Source organism: Aulonocara sp. 'chitande type north' Nkhata Bay, linkage group LG6 (genome assembly GCF_057382095.1).
Source record: "Aulonocara sp. 'chitande type north' Nkhata Bay isolate Kocher_YH1m ecotype deep benthic linkage group LG6, A_spYH_male_GT1.1, whole genome shotgun sequence".
In the NCBI taxonomy this organism is placed as follows: Eukaryota; Metazoa; Chordata; class Actinopteri; order Cichliformes; family Cichlidae; genus Aulonocara; species Aulonocara sp. 'chitande type north' Nkhata Bay.
The window spans coordinates 21,147,164-21,165,994 of record NC_141349.1 but is presented as its reverse complement, the minus strand read 5'-3'; the positions used below and the strand labels follow the sequence as shown (position 1 = coordinate 21,165,994).

General features: G+C 40.0%; 1 protein-coding gene across 2 annotated transcripts in view; it reads right to left on the bottom strand.

The window, feature by feature from the left end:
• Positions 1-18,831, bottom strand: part of tbck (TBC1 domain containing kinase) — a 63,944-nt gene that overhangs the window by 30,077 nt on the left and 15,036 nt on the right. For both annotated transcript variants that reach the window (XM_086295548.1, XM_086295549.1), the window contains exons 21-23: positions 18,120-18,156; positions 13,015-13,176; positions 835-1,007 (exon numbers count right to left, since the gene is read on the bottom strand). In XM_086295548.1, coding sequence (XP_086151674.1) covers positions 835-1,007; positions 13,015-13,176; positions 18,120-18,156 — 372 coding nt within the window. The remainder of the gene's footprint in view (positions 1-834; positions 1,008-13,014; positions 13,177-18,119; positions 18,157-18,831) is intronic.

Here is an 18,831-nt window from a genome sequence, read left to right as displayed (position 1 = left end):
TGTGACATATTGAAATCGCGTTTGAATTTGCGCTTGTTTTTTTCTTTCACTTTGCAATCGTGCGAACTGTGTATAGAGAGCGACAGCACTGATCTGTGAGTGATGAAAATTTGTGCACCAATTCCTCTGACATCGTCTTATTAATCGTTAGCTTACTATGCAAACATGACAAGTGAAATCTCCCGCAGCTTAAACATGTGAGAGGTTGATCGCGCAGAGAATCGCTGAGCTTATGTGAGTGCGTGTGTAAAAGCATTTCAGTTCTGCTGAGCCAAATAAGACAGGTCAGGGTGAAGAAGTGACAGCCAAAGAAAAGCTTACCACAAAACGGAGAAGTTATGACAAATCAGACTATAAGGCAAAAAGAAAGTGCAGCTTTATGGTTTCATGGACAAAAGAATTTCTGTGGCTGCAATATGACGAGCTAAATAACCAGGGCTGCACATAAGTGGTCCGCAGGTGCGCATTCGCTGTCAAAATAAAAAACGCGCACAAGGGTTAGGGTAAAATTTAAAAACTGTACTTTTGAGTTAAAATATATATTTATAATTTTAATAAATGACAAATTAAAAAGGCATGAACATTTTTTTTGTATCGAAAAAATATCGAACCGTGACACCAAAGTATCGAACCGAACCGTGAATTTTGTGTATCGTTGCACCCCTACCCCCTAGGGGCCGGGCCCCACGCTTTGGGAAGCTCTGCCTTAAGGTATTGTAGGTACATCAAGGTTAAAAACATTTAAGTTAGTCAATTGCTAGGCAGTTGCTAGGCAACTTTAAATTTAGACCTTTTGTCCCCCTTGCAATTTATGTGTATGAGAGTAAAACTCACCAGGTCTGTTTTGGGCATGTCCTGGTAGTCAGACGAGTAGTATGTTGACGTTTTCGCAAAGCCATTGTCGCCCGCAACCTTTGGAGGCTGAGCATGTTGTCGGTATGTTGCACTCTTTGGGGTCCAGCAGAACAGGCTGATGGACTCACGGACACAGCGCTCAATGTCAATTTCTGCACACCACAAATAACAGGAGACAAACAATATTAAAAAAATGTTACTTGTCAGTGCATGAGGCCCTCCCAGTCAAAGAGTAATATACTTTTGAACAACAGAGTACTCTTCATATACTTTCTGATGGATTTTGTATAAGAAAAATCATATATTCTTTATGCTCACCCAGCTAGCCAAAGAACTGCTGATGTATACATGCAGCCTAATCATGATCAATGCATTTTTTTTTTTTTGCAGTACTTAGCTACTAAGCTGCTCTGTCAGGCTCTAGGACAGAGCATCGTGACACATGGCTAACATAAATAACACGTATCATAGTAAATTATTCATATTTTACTCTAATGTTGTCCTGCCCTTCGGAAAAAGGTGCAGATCCATCAGGTGCAAAACCAATAAACTAAAGAACAGCTTCTACCGCCTGTCAGAACCATTAATGCAAATTAAGAGTGTGAACAGACTTTATTCTGTCGCTGCAATTGACTCTGTTGCTGCCATTCCCTGTGAAATATTTTGGTCCTTCCTTTTTCTGTGCAATATTTTGGTTTCTGTGCAATATTCTAGCAGATGTGCAATTACCATCCCCATCCTTAATGGCCATAGCCCTTCCACCCTATTTATTATATTATATTATTGCCCTTGTACATACCCCCCCAGAATGTTTCTGTAACTCATACACTGTGTATATAGTGTACTTCCATTGTTGTACTTAAATTGTTTTTCTTCTTTGTATATTGTTTTCTGTACTTCACACTTTTGTGGTCTTGGTACCTAATTTCCTTGTGAAGGCAAATGCACAATGACAATAAAAAGGTTCTAAGTTCTATTTAGTTTATTATTATAGAATCACTATATTTGACACTATTGGAAATTCTGTGTAGTTCTGCAGGTCTTAAACTGGGCAATTGGCAAAAAACCCCATTTAGAATATAAATATCACTGCTAAATAAAATGCCAAAGCTTTACTATACTCAGCCTGAGAAAACATGAATGTTTGTAGTACTTGCCTTATTAATAGTAGTAAGTTAAGCATTACATGTAAAACAAATCAAAGAACTGCTAATTTCTGCATTCTAAGTTAACACCAACATCTTATTTAAGCAAACTGTTTAACTCCTTTGTAAGAATATGAATGAATTATTAAAAAAAAATAAGTGGTTCTTTCTCTCAACTCACATATAAAGCCTGAGAGATTATGTAAATGTAGTGTGGGAGGTTTGGTCAAAGAAGTGAGCAGTTTGACCTTGGCATTTTGCTGCCATTAATAGTCTTAAGTAGTCATCCAGCAGCGCCAGTGGCTCCTTCAGATAATAACTGCCCCTCGTTTAGCAGCCGCTTCTCATCTGAGCTCTTGTCTAGCAAAATTTCTACTCTTCCTCCCGATGCCTCTGTACTATTATAAACCCTTTCTGCTTCTTGTGTTGAGAATAGAGAGGATTAGGGAACAGGGAGTCACTGGATTAGCCAAGGATTTGGATAAATTAGGAATTCTTTCCCTTGCAATCTCTTACACTGACAGCCTCTCTTTTTCACCCCTCTTTTCCGTGGCTAATAAGCAAGACTGGCTAATGAGCACTCCTTGCTATGACCTGCACCTGGCCAAGGCTCAAGTGAAACTATATACAAGATATATCTTTTCCCCTCATCTGTCCCGCCGCAGTGTCAAGGTTAGGGGGTCGTTAGCTCTCCTGGGCTAGCACCTCAGAAACTCAGTTACAAGGTCCATTCTGGTGAGAAAAAAAATGCTCGAGGTCTGAGATTCCTCACCGACAGGCTTGCAGGCAGTTCTGGGAAATGCATTTTCCCTCCCTAGAGCTATGAATGCTGCATCCAATCACTCCTGCTACTAAAAGAGGCAGAAATGAAGAAGAGGAGATTGATAGCTGCTTTAATAAGCCCTGGGCTCAGCTGGGGCATTTTCACACAGCCAATTTTGTTAAGAAGTCAATTTTTCTTTTTTGTCAGAAGAAATTACATTTATGTAATTATGTATAGGTGTTGAGTGTGGGCTGTGACTTGTTGCCACAAATGGAAGAGTAGCATGATTAGTTAAGAGCAACTCAAAGGCCTTTTGGAATTGGACGATAGCTAATGTAAGATGGAACTTACAAGCATGAAGATGAGAGACCAGTCATTTCAAAGAAGTATAGAGCATTTGTTTCAACCCATTATGTTGTAACGAACACACTATGAAATTGATGAAATGATGAATCCCAGTGCATCCCAGGTAGTCCCCAAGTAAGCAATGCACACACACACAGCCGTCCAACTTGATGCCTTCGCTCTCCACGTTCACCAATGACACTGTCGCTAGGGACTCATGACGGGGGACATGGACCCGTACAAAGCCGCGTCATATAACGTGCGGAGGGCGGTGAAAGAGGCGAAGCAGCGCTACGGGAGGAAACTAGAGTCACAACTCCAACAGAGTGACTCTAGGAGCCTGTGGCGGGGACTAAGGACAATAACGGACTATAAAGCACCAACAACCGGTATGACGAACGCGGCCGTGACTCTGGCAGACGAGCTGAACACTTTCTATGCTCGCTTCGAGGCTGCAGCTAAGGTCTCCAACAATGCTAGTGTTAGCGGCGCTAACGGCTGCAGACAGGAAGATACTGCCAGCACCGGAAACGTGCTCGTCATCTCCGAGCATGAAGTAAGGTGAGCCTTCAAGAGAGTGAACACCAGGAAAGCAGCAGGACCAGACGGCATCCCAGGTCGTATCCTAAGAGACTGCGCATACCAGCTAGCTCCTGTGTTCACTGAGATATTCAACATCTCTTTATCTCAGTCGGTGATCCCCACATGCTTCAAAGAGTCCATCATTGTTCCTGTCCCGAAGAAACCCCACCCTGCTTCTCTCAATGACTATCGCCCTGTAGCCCTCACCTCAGTAGTGATGAAGTGCTTTGAACGCCTGGTCAGAGACTTCATCATTTCTTCACTACCAGACACACTGGACCCACTACAGTTCGCTTACCGTCCAAATCGTTCCACAGACGATGCCATCTCTCATCTCCTCCACACATCACTCACTCACTTGGACACTAGAAGGGGGAATTATGTTAAAATGCTCTTCATAGACTACAGCTCTGCATTTAACACCATAATTCCCTCCACACTCACCAAGCTGGAGCATCTGGGACTCAGCTCATCTATGTGTCAGTGGATCTCCAACTTCCTAACTGGCAGACCACAGGCAGTAAGGATGGGCGGACATGTCTCAGCCTCCACCACTCTCAGCACTGGAGCCCCCCAGGGGTGTGTTCTGAGCCCCCTGCTGTACTCTTTGTACACATATGACTGTGTGGCCACTACCAGCTCCACCACCATCATCAAGTTTGCTGACGACACCGTCGTGGTGGGCCTGATCTCTGATAACAACGAGACGGCCTACCTGAAGGAGATTAGGAATCTGGAGAACTGGTGCCAGAGGAACAACCTCCTTCTAAACGTCAGTAAGACAAAGGAGCTGATAGTGGACTTCAGCACTAAGCAGGAGAGGAACTACCAGACCCCCGTCATCAACGAGTGCCCAGTGGAGAGAGTGGACAGCTTCAAATACCTCGGAGTTCACATCACGCAGGACCTGTCATGGTCCTGTCACATCAACACCGTGGTGAAAAAGGCCCGACAGCGTCTCTACCACCTCAGACGCTTGAGAGACTTCCAACTGCCCTCCAAGGTGCTCAGGAACTTTTACTCGTGCACCATAGAGAGCATCCTGGCGGGAAACATCTTAACCTGGTTCGGGAACAGCACCATGCAGGACAGACGAGCTCTACAGAGGGTTGTGCGGTCAGCTGAGCGCACCATCCGCTCCGAGCTCCCTGACCTGCACTCAATCTACAGCAGGCGGTGCTGGACCAAGGCCAGGAAGATCGTGAAGGACCTCAGCCATCCCAACAACAGACTGTTCTCTCTGTTGAGGTCAGGAAAGCGATTCCGCTCCCTGAAGACCAACACAGAGAGACTGAGGAGGAGCTTCTTCCCGCAGGCGATACGGTCTCTCAATCACACCACCACACAGTACTGACCCACACATACAGTTCTTACACACACACTGGACTTTATGGACTTTGTTTTTGCACAACACTGGTCACTATATTCTTCATTTCCGGTTAATACTTGTACAGCTGCTGTTATTGTGTATATATTTATTTATATTTAGATTTCTTCATACATTCTTATATAGTTCTATATTGTGTATTTTGTTGTACAGTTATTTTATTTTCAACTTTAATTTATATATTTATCTTTATCTTATTCTTCCCAGTTAAATTTACCCTTCATTCTAATTTGTGTTGTACAGTTATTTCATTTTTAACCTTAATTTATATTTTATTCCTTCCTAGTTAAATTTACCCTTTTTAATTTTTCATATTTATTTCCTATCTTATTCATAGCCTTTTCCTTTTTTTGTTCTCTTTAGGTCACGAGCAGTTGTCCAAGCATTTCACTACATATCGTACTGTGTATGACTGTGTACGTGACAAATAAAATTTGAATTTGAATTTGAAATTTAGTTCACCACTGTTCCTTTCTCGGATCACTTTTGATAGATGCTGACCCAGTCAACTAGCCATCACAATTAGGCCCTTGCAAAACTCGCTCAAATCCTTGTACTTGCCCATTTCTCCTGTTTCTAACACATCAAAATGTTCACTTGTTCGTTATTATCAGTAACCAATATCTCAGTATACAATTTAAACTGAGATATTGGTTGACTGTATCTGTGAATCCTGCATCAAAACTTATTCATAATGTTTGCAGAATACAGTGGGGCGATCGTGGCTCAAGAGTTGGCAGTTCGTCTTCTAACCTTCTAATCGGAAGGTTGCCGGTTCGAGCCCCGTTGTGTCCTTGGGCCCCCTGACCACTGGTGGTGGTCAGAGGGCCCAGTGGTGCCAGTGTCCGGCAGCTTCGCCTCTGTCAGTGCGCCCCAGGGCAGCTATGGCTACAATGTAGCTTGCCATCACCAGTGTGTAAATGGGTGGATGACTGAATGTAGTGTAAAACGCTTTGGCGTCCATAGGGACTAAGTAAAAGCCCAATACAAATACTGGCCACTTACCATTTACAGAAATCAAAGATTGGGTTGTCATGAACTATTTTTGTTCTTAAAATGTAACATGATTCCAGAGGGCCTCACGCTCATATAAATAATCACACCAAAGGCAAGCCTCCAGAGGCTTTCTGTTTATGCCTGATGGGTCAGAGCCGCTGCTTAGGCTGCTGCCCCCGCGACCCGGCCCCGGACAAAGCGGATGAAAATGGATGGATGGATGGATGGATGGGTCAGAGCTCTTCTGGTAGTGCAATGACATCTACACAATAGTGAAGTAGTGTAGTTTATTATTGTGATTACTTAATGTACACTTATAGCAGTTGCTTAGGTCCATGATTTACACTGTGAGTATATAGCTGTAAGTTGTTCAGATATCATTATTGGAAAGTTTGCATAATTATTTCTTTACCCAGTCAATATATGTCACTACTTACCCACCATCTCGCACTAAGAAATCAATCTTAGCTGATCTGAAGTGTTCAGTATTACTGGTATTATTCAGTATTAGATTTAGAAGAGTTATAGAAGTGCCTATCTTGTAAAGACAGCTCAGTATTGACAATAATATCCTGCAAACAAGTGAGCTCACTCCAAGTTGTGTCACAAGAATGAGAAGGATTCTTCAAATGGTTTGATTGCACTGTTGCTTCTTGTGAATCAATCTGTCTGAGATATTTGGCTGAAAACAGAAGAAATACTTTTGAGAAGTAAAGCCTTGATTTCTTTTCTTAGACTTTTAGAAGTCTAGAAAATTAGAAAATCAAATCTAAACAAGGTATAAAAATGTTTAGTTTTGAATGAATCAATTGCAATTGTGGCTACAAAGTCAGGCTGCACTTGACACACAGAAATATTGAGACAAAAGAAAAGCAGTGAAAGACAGTGGCTCAGATATTGCTGATTGGTCACTTCATTAGGTACATTCAACTGTTTATTAATGCAACTATCAAATTAGCCAATTACAGTGCACCAACTCAATTTCATCATGTAGACATGGTTGAGCTGATCTGCAGAAGTTCATAGTGAGTATCAGAATAGGGAACAAAGGTGGTTTAAGTCACTTCAAATGTAGCATTGTTGTTGTTCCTAGACGTGCTGGTCTGAGTATTTCAGAAACTGCCGGTCTGCTGCATTTTCCCACACAATCCTCTCTAGTGTTTACAGAGCATAGTCCAAAAAATAAAAAAGATATCCAGTGAGCAGCAGTTCTCTGGCTTTATGGTACCAGAGGCCAGATGAGAATGGGCAGACAACTTCCATCTGGGAAGGCAAAAATAACTCAAATAACCACTTGTTACCTGCCACCTGAGTGGTGTTGATGATCATGTTCATCCCTTAATGACCACAGTCTAACCAACTTCTGATGGCTGCTCCCAGGAGGATACTATGCCATGTCACAAAGCCCAAATCATCTCAAACTGGTTTCTTGATCATGACAATGAGTTCACTGTACTCAAATGACCTCCACTGTCACCAGATCTCAGTCCAATAGAGCACCTTTGGGATGTGGTGGAACGGGAGGTTCACATTATGGATGTGCAGCTGATAAATCTGCAGCAACTGTGTGATCCTTTCACGTCAATATGCACCAAAATCTACAAGGAATGTTTACAACCCCTTGTTGAATCTATGGCATGAAGATTTAGGGCAGTTTTGAATTTTAAAAATGGAGTCCAACTACCAAAGTGTACCGGTAAATATAGCCAACGCATGTTCACATAAGCTACAATGCAGCATATTCTTTAATGTTTTTTTGTTTATGTTTTAAATATACTATAATCTATGTTTTCTGAGAAGTCACAGCCTTCAAAATTATCCAGCTAGTTAATCATGTAAGTGGGACAATTTTTTTATTTTTATTTTAAATCTGACTTATTTTTACAGCATGAAGTTTTTATACAAACCGACTAGCTGCCCACAGCCTGTCAGTCTGTGGGCTGCTAATTGCATACTGGTACCAGTTGGAACAAAATTATATAACAGCATTATTTATTTTATTTTTGGTTCTAAAATTAAATAAGTAGCGTTGGTAACTCACATAGAAACTTATCCACGCTGAAAGTACGTCTAGGAAACGTAACTTTCAGCAGGATTCCTCATCCATAAATTCAGATGTACATCCATTAAGATACTTTACTTACTATCCAGTACCACCTTTTCATTTTTTTATACTATTTTAAATAGCTCCACATCAGGCGATTGGGCTCATCCTAAAATGTAAATGAAAATGTAATTTGTAACATGGCAAATTTGTCCTAGAGACATTGTTTTTTCCATCCTCTACATCTCCTTCTACTAACGTTCAAGGTGTCTGTCTGTGCTGTGTTTCCATAAGCAGTTTCAGTAAGTCATGGTTGTTTTTCTCAGAGCTAAACATCTATAAGTAGAGCTCATCAGTTCTGTGCCCATCTCGGCTCATTGAAGCAAATGCTAATGTCCCGTGAAGGCAAATGCCTCTGCATCATCAGTAGACACACGGTTCCCCCTTCAGCTGGGGAGCCTCTCTGGGCCATTGTGAATCAATGATGTCTCCAAACAGGACAGAGTTTTATAGATTACCTGAGGATACGAGACTAATCAAATGGGAATCACAGAATCCGATTAATTGCAAACAAATGGGAAGCTGAGATCAATGTCCCGCTCCGAGTCTAAATGTTGCACAGCAGGTCACCTATTTCACATGTTATGTTATACTCTGATATATACCTACTCAGTTAAATCATTCACAACACTTAAAAGAAAACTATTCAGGGTCCTTTATCCCTTTGTCTTTTTTTAATCTGGAGACTCAAACAGGCGTTTTGTGGAGATAAGTCTGTATTTGCATGTATGAAGATGACTTACAATACACACCACATGATTTAACTGACATCATGAATACTTGAAAACATGACAGATTTTTCTTTGAATCTAGACCTCCCTTCTTTGTTGGAAAATTTACAACTACAGACTTCCTGTGTCATGCATAATAGGCTTGTCACTGAGAATTAATGTCTCTACTCCTATTTACTACCAAGAAAGAGGAAAAGAGAGGAGTGTGTCTGAACCATTTAAGGGCTACTGTCTTGCAATATTATCTTGACTGTTAATTTTTATTCTGGTAGCTGCGTATTTGAACAGAAAGGCAGAAGACTTTTTTTTTTTTAATTTCACAACTAAATGTCAAGTCTGCTTATAGATCTCTCCAATGTTCATCCAACTCACTGAATCTCAGAATAAGTCATATGTGTAATGTAAGCTCTCTGGGTTCACAGTCATAGTCACGACCACTAAGTATAGGCTTCCATCATGCACAAGCTAAAATTAACAAAATGAACAGAAATCAGTGAAGTGGAGATTACATGAATGCTGCAAAGTAGCTTTCAGTAAACTGCATGATGGTTCAGCCTGAAGTTATTTAAATTAATCTAATATCTAAGAGAGTTTAAACATATGCAGTAAAATATGTAATATTCGATACTGCATCCAAACGATTCTGTAATTTATCCTTCCGTGTGTGCTGCAGAAGCTGGACAGACTATTTGTCTTCTCTTATAATGTCCAGCCAGCAGCATGGTATATATTTTCTGCCTCCATACATGCAGCTCCAGTAGTTACAAAAATGTGACGCATGTGGACTCTGCTCTGAAACAAATGAATGTGAGCTTCAGTTGTATGAGGACATCAATTCTGCACGCCTGATGGCAGAATGGAGCAGGTGCGGTACACAAATCACAGGATGTCTACCATAACTCACTATGTGTGCGTGTACGTGTGCGTGCGCTTTCATGAACATGAACGTGGTGAGGGAAAGCACACACTGACCTTCAAAACCATATTTTTTTCATCAATTGCTGAGAAGCACTATTAAAAAGAACTTCAAACATAACGCTAAGCCTTTGTTTCTGTTCATGTTCTCTGCATTTCCCTCTATGCTATTTACTATATTTTACACGTTCATAAAATGTATGATTTAAATGCTCACATCTATAAATCACTTGTTATTGTATTTCTGAAGTAAAAACTAAAACCTCCTTTGATGTTGTGATGATTTATCATAACAATTATTTAGCTGCAGTTTTCATTCTTACAAAATAGGAAGCTCAATGTGTCCTGCACTGTGTCATCACTTGCTGTCAGAGCTGATAGCAGTCAACTTTTCAACCTGCTAACACACTTGAAACCAGGGAATAGACCATCACATATTCTGCACTATGATTCATAAATGTTAAGAATTCAGTTTTTGTTGCTCAAGAGACTAAATTTTGAATTTATTGTAGCTTCCTCTGAAATAATACTGCAGTCTTTGTACAAATACTTTGTTTGCAGCAGCCTACAATGCTGGACTTGCTTTGAATTAAATGCTAACATGCTAAAGTATTTTGGTACACTGCTGTTAAAGACACACTGTACACAGGTCAGCAGACCAGATGCTTGTACTTGTTCCAAAGATGGACAGCAAATTAAGAGGTGAAAGAGTTTTTGCAGCTGTGAAACGACATCAGGCAAGCTCCTTCACTTCTGTCTTTAAATCTCGCTTACAAACACCCTTCTATTTCTTGCCTTTCGACCCACTGTGAGATGTTGACTGTGACTTTATTTCACTTTTTATGTACGCCTTTATTGTTAACGTCTACAGTTCTTATATGTCCCCGTATCTTTTTACTGTCTGGTCTGTATTTGTCTTTTATGTTGTGTTTTGGGTTTTGTTTTTTTTAGTCAGTCCTGCTGTTGTTTACTTTGAGTGCTTTTTAAATAACGTGGTGTGGTATGGTAAAATATAAAGATATGATGATTGCTGGCTTTTGCACTGGACTGCACTAACATTTGATAACCTCCCCCTAAAAGCACAGACAAGTTTAATGGGGATTTTTCACAAATGAGAGGTTTGAAGCTTTAAAGCAGTGAAATTTTAACCTGATAGTGGGGTTAGTAGAGACAAAGCACCAAAGTTAGAAGGATTCATCATGTTGAAATATCACAGTCTTGACCATTACGGTGGACTGACAGACCCACAATGGCATCTCAAAAGCCACACTACTGTGGGGCTAAAGAAAGAACAATAAATCCATTGAAGATAGACCCATGCTGTCTTAGAGGTGATAAATATTGTGCTGAAGTGTGCAGAACTTAGGAGTCTGTCTTTGTAATGTATATAAAACTATTGTGAGTAGGGACCAGATTGTGGCTCGAAGCTTAAGTAAACAAGTCCTGTTTGAGGTCTTGCAGCAGCCTAGATTTCAGTCCTAATATAGTTTAGAGTGAGTGCCAGATACTACACTGTAACTACCTAGGTATACACAGGCTGCGCTAATGGGGCTGGCAGTGATATACAGAAACAAGCTGGCAGGAGAAACAACTCCAAGGAAATCTTGCCAGAGAAGCTGACTGCAGCTCTAGCCCAACATATTTTACCTTTATAAGGAGAACTGGATCTCCTTTTGCCTTCTGCCTCAATCACATGAATCTCCTGGACTCGGGCAGTAAAACAATGACGTATTGCAACCACTAAAGTTTGTAGAAGATGGGGCTCAGTTTACAGTCAGCTCCAGTGTCCCTTTTGGACAAATTGTTCCTGTCTCTATTGTTTTTTTTTTTTTTAATCCCAAAGTCATTTTGCCTTTCAGCAAGAAAAAAAAGGGCTAAGCACCATTTGGAAATATAGTTTTAAAGGAAATTGTTTGAGCTATCCCCCAGGTGAAACTTATATTCTGAAGACATGCATTAAGAATGCCGCTTGCTGACTTTATGTCACCGATACTTTGCTAAGTAATCGCTTTGTGAAAGTGAAAAGGAGCAGTAAAGTGGATGCATAATCAGAGACACTGTTAGGACTCGTCACTGTACGGCAACATGCAGTCAACGGAAACAGCAAAATCCCAAATGCACTCTGTCACTGGCTGCCCATAACACATTTATAACTCTGACCTGGAGTGAGTCTGTGAAAAGAATTGAATACATTTAACCAACATGGTTAATAAGTATGCATATCCATTAAGCCTGTATGAACAGAACAAACCCGCTTAATTCCTCCCTGATTTGTTGGCCCTCCTCCTGCTTCGTACAAGAAAGGAGTTGGAATTGCTTCTTTTGTCTGTAAAACACTGAAATCTGCAGGGATTAACAACGATACTGCAAAGTTAAAAGACTAAGTATTTGCCATCCCGACTTTTCAATATTTCCTCCTCCTACGTCTCATTCTTGCTGCTGCACTGACAATGGTGCTTAGGTGGTGTAATGAGGTATTAACGAATTTGAAATGTCTGTCCACGTGCAGGTGTATGCATTCAATTCCTAATTCTTTTGCCTTTTGTTCTTTTTTTTGCATTTCAGTAAATATGTCTGTCTCTTTGCTTTCTCAAAGAAGGAAGGGGCCTCAGGCAACATGCTACTCTCACATCGCTATCGCTGACTTTATTTGTTTGTATCTACCTGGAATTTTGCAATTGCTCATTTAATGATATCATACAAGAGATGCTAAGACAAAAAGAGTTTAAACTCTGAATGAAGATGATGTAAATGATGAAGAAGCAAACAGGCTGCGAGCAGACTAATTCCAGGGCGCAGCAATTGACTGTTCAGTAGATGCAGAGCAGAGCGCGGCAGCGCCGGGAGCACATCAAGTATCAAGTATAAGAGTGCAGAGCTGTCTGCTTTGAGGATATCATTAACTCAGACACATGAGCGCACATAAGTACTCTGAGAAACTGCCTCCTAGAAATGCACGCTTCTTTAAGATGGAAACACTTCGAGTGAGATTTTAAAAAAGGCAGAAAAAAAGTGTTTTTGTTTGACTTTTCTTTGCTTACATGAGAGATTTTAAAGCTTTTCGGGAAACTCTCATATATACTGTTTGGCTGTAGGTAATTAAGTAACACTTGTATGGAACAGAATTGTAAAGAGGGAATAGGGAAAGTCTGTGTAAATACACGGATGTGCATACCAGATGATGTTCTTACCTGGCAGGTCGGAGAAGAGCAGGATGCATTCATTGAAGCCATTAGCCAATAGGCGGTCCCTGAGTTGCTGCAATATAGCTACGCCAATACAGAATGGGAATGAGGAGTTACCCAGGAGCAATGTGTCCCACAGGTGGAAGATCTTGTGCAGTGGAAAAACATCTGTATTGTGGGTACATAAAAAAAAAAAAAAACACAACAAAGACAAAGACAAGATTTTACAAAGTAAGTGAATATGAGAGTGCCTGAAAAGAAACATGCCTCCAGAGATGCTCAATGGGATCCTGCAAATGGGACAATACCATGTAGCATGCACACAGTGAGAAATAGATAATCAGTTTGTGTATAATGAGGATAATTTGCATGTGCACAGTGCGTTTACTTAACATGGCTTTATGGGTTTAAAACGGGGAGCTCACTAAACAAAACTGTGCACTGTCAATGCTGCCTGGAGGGATATTTGATGTGGGGGAGGCAGCTGGAAAAATGTTTCAAGGTGGGTGTTGTTGTGGAAAAATGACAGGAAGAACATCAGGGGGCTGAGGAGCTTTAGAGCAAGAAACCTGCACAGGTTATTCCAAGCCAAATAAAACCACATCCTGATAATACGTCTCAGAGCAGTTATTATTTCAGTCACATTACTCTCAGTGTTTTAAAATTTAAGGTTTCCCTTCTGTATAGATTTATGCATGGGAACCAGCATTGTCCACCTGTTTATATCATCTCGGGGGTTTGTTAAGGTGGATACTAGGCAAGCTGACATGCGTGTGTGTGTGTGGGCAAAATGTGACTGTGGTGAGAGCTGTGAAAATGCCTCGGAGGATCTGCACCGCATTAGCAGTCAGCCGAGTTGGCCGGTGCATGTGAGTGACAGTCAGTGTGTCTGTGTGTGAATGGAAGATGACCCTCCAACCTTGTCTCATATTGGATCGGGGACATTAGCAGTCAGAAGGGCACACCTCGTGAATACTGGACTCACACACAGCCTCAGGGGGAGGATAAGGGTTAAAAGGGTCACAACTCACACTTCCCACACCAGAACTGGTATCTGTGTGTGTGGTTTTAACTGAAGATGTATCACCGAGCAAGGTGAAGGGTTCAAAAACATCAGTGGATAGTGCACATGCAGACTAATCTGGCTTCAATTAGTGTAAATTACAAGTTGTGTAATGTCTGTAACAGTCTGCACACTACCACAGCTCTAGTGTAACGATCAAAATTTATATCGACAAGGTAGCAAGTTATTAAAACAGTTGCTGTAAATGACGGTTTGCCTAGAGGGAAACAGGTTAATTGCATATCATTTAATTTTGGGCCCCTGTTAATATGATCTTTTTTCTGCGCTATACCTGCACTCAGTGAAAGGATCAAAGTGTAATGCTGCCATCCGCTGACAAACCTCATGCTGGGAGCATGCCAAATCCCCACCCCCCACAAAAATGTTTGAAAAAATGTCCCTTTAATAATAATGATGATAATAATATATATGTTTGATGCTACACCGGTAAAGGAAGCATACATATCACAACTAAAACACAAAGATATCTGCCAACCACCTGCATCACTGTGAAGACTGCAACCTGCTAATTTTACACTAAAAATGATTTTTATGAACATTTTCTTTTCCTTTTAATCTAATGCTTAATATTGCTGATCTAAATATCTACATCTAGATCATCCCAAAAGGCTAATAAGACTCCAATCATTTGGCAGTAGTTCACTGGTTGATAAGTTATGCATTTCTTTTGAAGTACATCAGAAAGTGAGTTTTCACCTTCTCTGTACTTGTTGAAGTTTTACAAAGGCCCCTTTATCATGAGGCCAACTTCAAAAACATCCAGATCAGCACTATCAAAAATTTTAAGACTATAATAACTTTCCAACCCTCTCAAAGTACAAGTTTATAAGGCCACATCTGCAGTAATATGACTTTCATATTAATTTTAAACGATCTCGGTCCAAATTAGCACTTCAGGACCCTTTTCTGAAATAATGCCCATACATACTAATGCATACAGTATAACACATCTTCGGGCATGTGTGAGCTGGTCTGAACAGAAAGTGGACGATTAGTTGCTTTGTTTTTCAGGGAAGCGCATGTAGTGACTAACAAGGGTTTGACCTTAAAGAAAGTGACTTAATCTTGTGTTTGTGTGTACAGAAGGGCCAGATGTGTTAAAAGCATTAGCAAACTATTAGCAAATAACGTTTCTTAGGTGGTGTCCTTTGCATATTTATCCATGCTTGCAGTGTATGCACAGTAAGTACACACCCTTGTCATAGTGACCAGAGGAGACAGTAGATGTCCCCAAGCTCCTCAGACATTGTTTCTGATGTTTTTGATTCTTTAGGAAGTAGGGCTGTGCGATATGACCAAAATCTCATATCCCGATATAAGAATTTTATCGTCCCGATAACGATATAAATCACAAAAATGTAACATTTTCTGTAAATTCTGTGAATCTCGGGCAGCTCGACTTGCGGGAAGTGTTTTCAGCTGCGCGTCATGTAGCTGGAGTCGAGTGTTTTACCAGATGCATGAAACGATAAATTTTTAGACACAAGTTGTAACGGCCGCCGTTTTCTTTGTGAGTATTTATTACACGGCGTGCTGCGGGGAAAAGCCTGTTCTAACGTTTGAGTCTAAGGTTTACTTTTTAGCACCTGGTGGCTCTTTTTTATTTCTCATCCGTAAATAATCTGCTCTTTCACGTGATTCAGTTTATTTTGAAAAGTCTAAACAGGATCTTGAGCTTTATTGTGAAAGGTTTATGTGGAACATAAACAAGCGGAATCGCGATGGTGTTACCGTCGTTGTTGCTAACGACAACGCATAAAAATAGGCGCTTGTCCGTCAGTAGTGTGGTTATATTAAATCGTTGGGATTTATATTAGAGAATGTTTCTGACATTATATTGTTGTCTTTTGTTGCAGACACCAAGTGCCGAGGTCCTGCCTCAACCTCCTTCAGACCAATTGGTGAGTGACACACCCACTTCATTCTTCCAACAGGTTACACATTATTTTTTTGTATTTGGCATCAAGTATATGTGTCAGTTGGGCCTAGTGCATAAATGAAATGCACTTTAATTGTACTAAAACAATCAGTTTTAGTCGAAGTTAACCAAAACCAACATTAGCATTAGGATAAAGTAATTGTCTATACCATTTGTTAGTCCAAACTTTCCCTTAAAGCATCAGCTTGATCCTGACAAAATTTGATATTTTTGTCGTTTTACACATGTTTTTGTCAAAATAAGCTCCCGCTGATCAGTTTACATGATTTAATTTCTGGGGAAATAGATGGCTGTACATCAGTGTTGGGTTTAGAGCTTTTATTGACAACAGCAGGAGAAGTTAGAAGTCAGGAATGTGAACTCTACACGTGTTCAGTCGTCATGTCCTCATATTGTTTTAAGCTGTGAAGGACAGGAGTGTGTTTCAGTTGCCTTCCTCATGTGGTAGGCCCAACAACTCTAGTGTGTGTTACACTGTCCTCATATCGTTGGGTAGCAGAACTGTACAGTGTTAAGTGTCTATAGAATCTGGTATAAGGAAGTCAGATTCTTCTGTAATAATATTCACTGATACAAATATGATCTGTAGTTAATTAAATATAAGAGAAAGAGAGAAGTTTAAGAAATTAATATAGCCACTGCAGTGACCATCAAAACGATGAAAAAATATTGCTGTAAACAGTTTATTTTGCGACACCACGAAACAAACGATAGCGTAAAATGAAACGATAGACGTTTTTATATTGTCATCCGATATATATCGTTATATCGAACAGTCCTATTAGGGAGGTTAGATTCTTGTTTTGTTTTTTTACTCTACCACCTGCATCCTTGGTGCCCTTAAAACTGGAAGAAACTCAGAGGTAAGATGGATTATACAAAATCCAAATCCAGCCCACCAAAACAACATAGAGATACCATTAATAAATATAGAAGAGTTTTTTTTTAAAAAGCATCATGCTCTCCTCAAGGTTCTCTTGAGGGAGGCAAGCATGCCGATAATTGTTAATGCATTTTTTATCATTTTTCAAATCCATATTCATTAAAGGATTTTTATTTTTATCATCCTGCAGTCGAGCGCCTGGGATTGATTTTGTTTGCCACATCCTACCCGTGTTCTACCACATACTGTATTCTTTCCTCTGTCTCATATCACCTCTAAAATATTTTCAAGGCCTTCATGTACAAATGTATTATTGATCGCTTTAAATTCATGCACTCTAATCAATACTTTTCCAAACAGTCGTCACTCTAACTGGCTATTTTATCTTTATTTCATGAAATACTTCAAGCAAAGCTGGATGTTTATTTAGCAAGTTTGTATTCTTTACACAGACAGGCAGAATTGCAGTTGTAACTTCAGATCGTTAGTATGGATTTTATACATTCTGGGCAATTACTTTATTATTTATTCCGACGTTCTATTTCATTATTAAATGACTTTACTCTGTGCAGGCTGAAAAAAATGTACTCAAGTAAATCAGGTCCTTTCTCTGGCAGATTTTATAGATTCACTGCAAACCCAGCTCAGCAAAACAACTGCACCTGAACTGTGAGCTGTCATATTTCATGTTATAAATTACTAAGTAATAACTGAACTCCCCTCATGTGAGATGAAATTGAAAGTTCTGAATAAAGCCAGCAGTGGTTGATAGTTTTCATCAGAATATGTGTTTTTTGTTCTTTTCTCGCTTTGAATACAACACACATTTGAGCAGCTGATTTATCTTGTTGGTCACAAGTTGGATTTTTTACTATTTATCCGGATAAATACAAAATAAAAAAAAAAAAAAGAAGAAGCTGTGCCGGTCAACATCTCAGCTGATGCCGGACTGAGCGACTCTGTTCTTTCCCTACAGGACTGGAATTAATTAGCAGCGATAGTAAAGGTCACCATGACCAAAATAAATTTAAAAAAAACCTACAGAACTCGAAATTTGAGCCAATGACCTTTTCAGTCCTTTTTATTTGCACTCAGACGAAAAGCTGACTTCAAATATCCTGTGAAAGTTTTTGATTACACTCAGTGCCACATCAAGCCAGGGCATTGTGGGTGAAAAAAAAAAAAAAAAAAAAAAGAGTACTTACGTGTAAACATTGTTAGGAACCAGGGAATAGCATAAAGCTGTGCGGAAAAAGAAAAGAGAAAAAAGATGATGACATAAGCATAACTTATACATTGGGGAAAATAATAATATGATCCCCTCCTGAATTTTTAAGTTTGCTCACACACACATGGTAATAAACAGTCTTTAAGTTTTATGGTAGTTTCATTTTAATGGAGAGAGACAGAATGTCAACTAAAAATCCAGAAATAACACATAACAGCATGAATTTTGGCTGCCACAGGTTGTGTGCCCATATTGCACACAGATTACAATCGATTGATCGATTATTCAATTATAGATAAGTTGTTATATGTAAGTACACCTGTCCAAACAATTCATTTCGTGGGTAAGACCAAAGAACTGTCAAAGGACGTCAGGGACAAGACTGTGAACCTGCACAAAGACCATCAGAAAAAAGCTTGGAGAGAAGCTGACAAATGCTGGTCCAATTATTCAGAAATGGAAGAAATTTAAATGATTTACAGAAGACTTGGGAGAATAGGGCTGGGACCAGATGAAACCAAAATCGAGCTCTTTTGCATCAACTCATCCTGACTTGCTGGGAGGAAGAAAAATGCTGAGTATGACCCAAAAAACACAATCCCCACGGTCAAACACAGAGGTAGAAACATTACTCTTGGACTTTTTTCTGCTAAGTTTACAGGATGACATCACCACACTGAGGGGCCAAA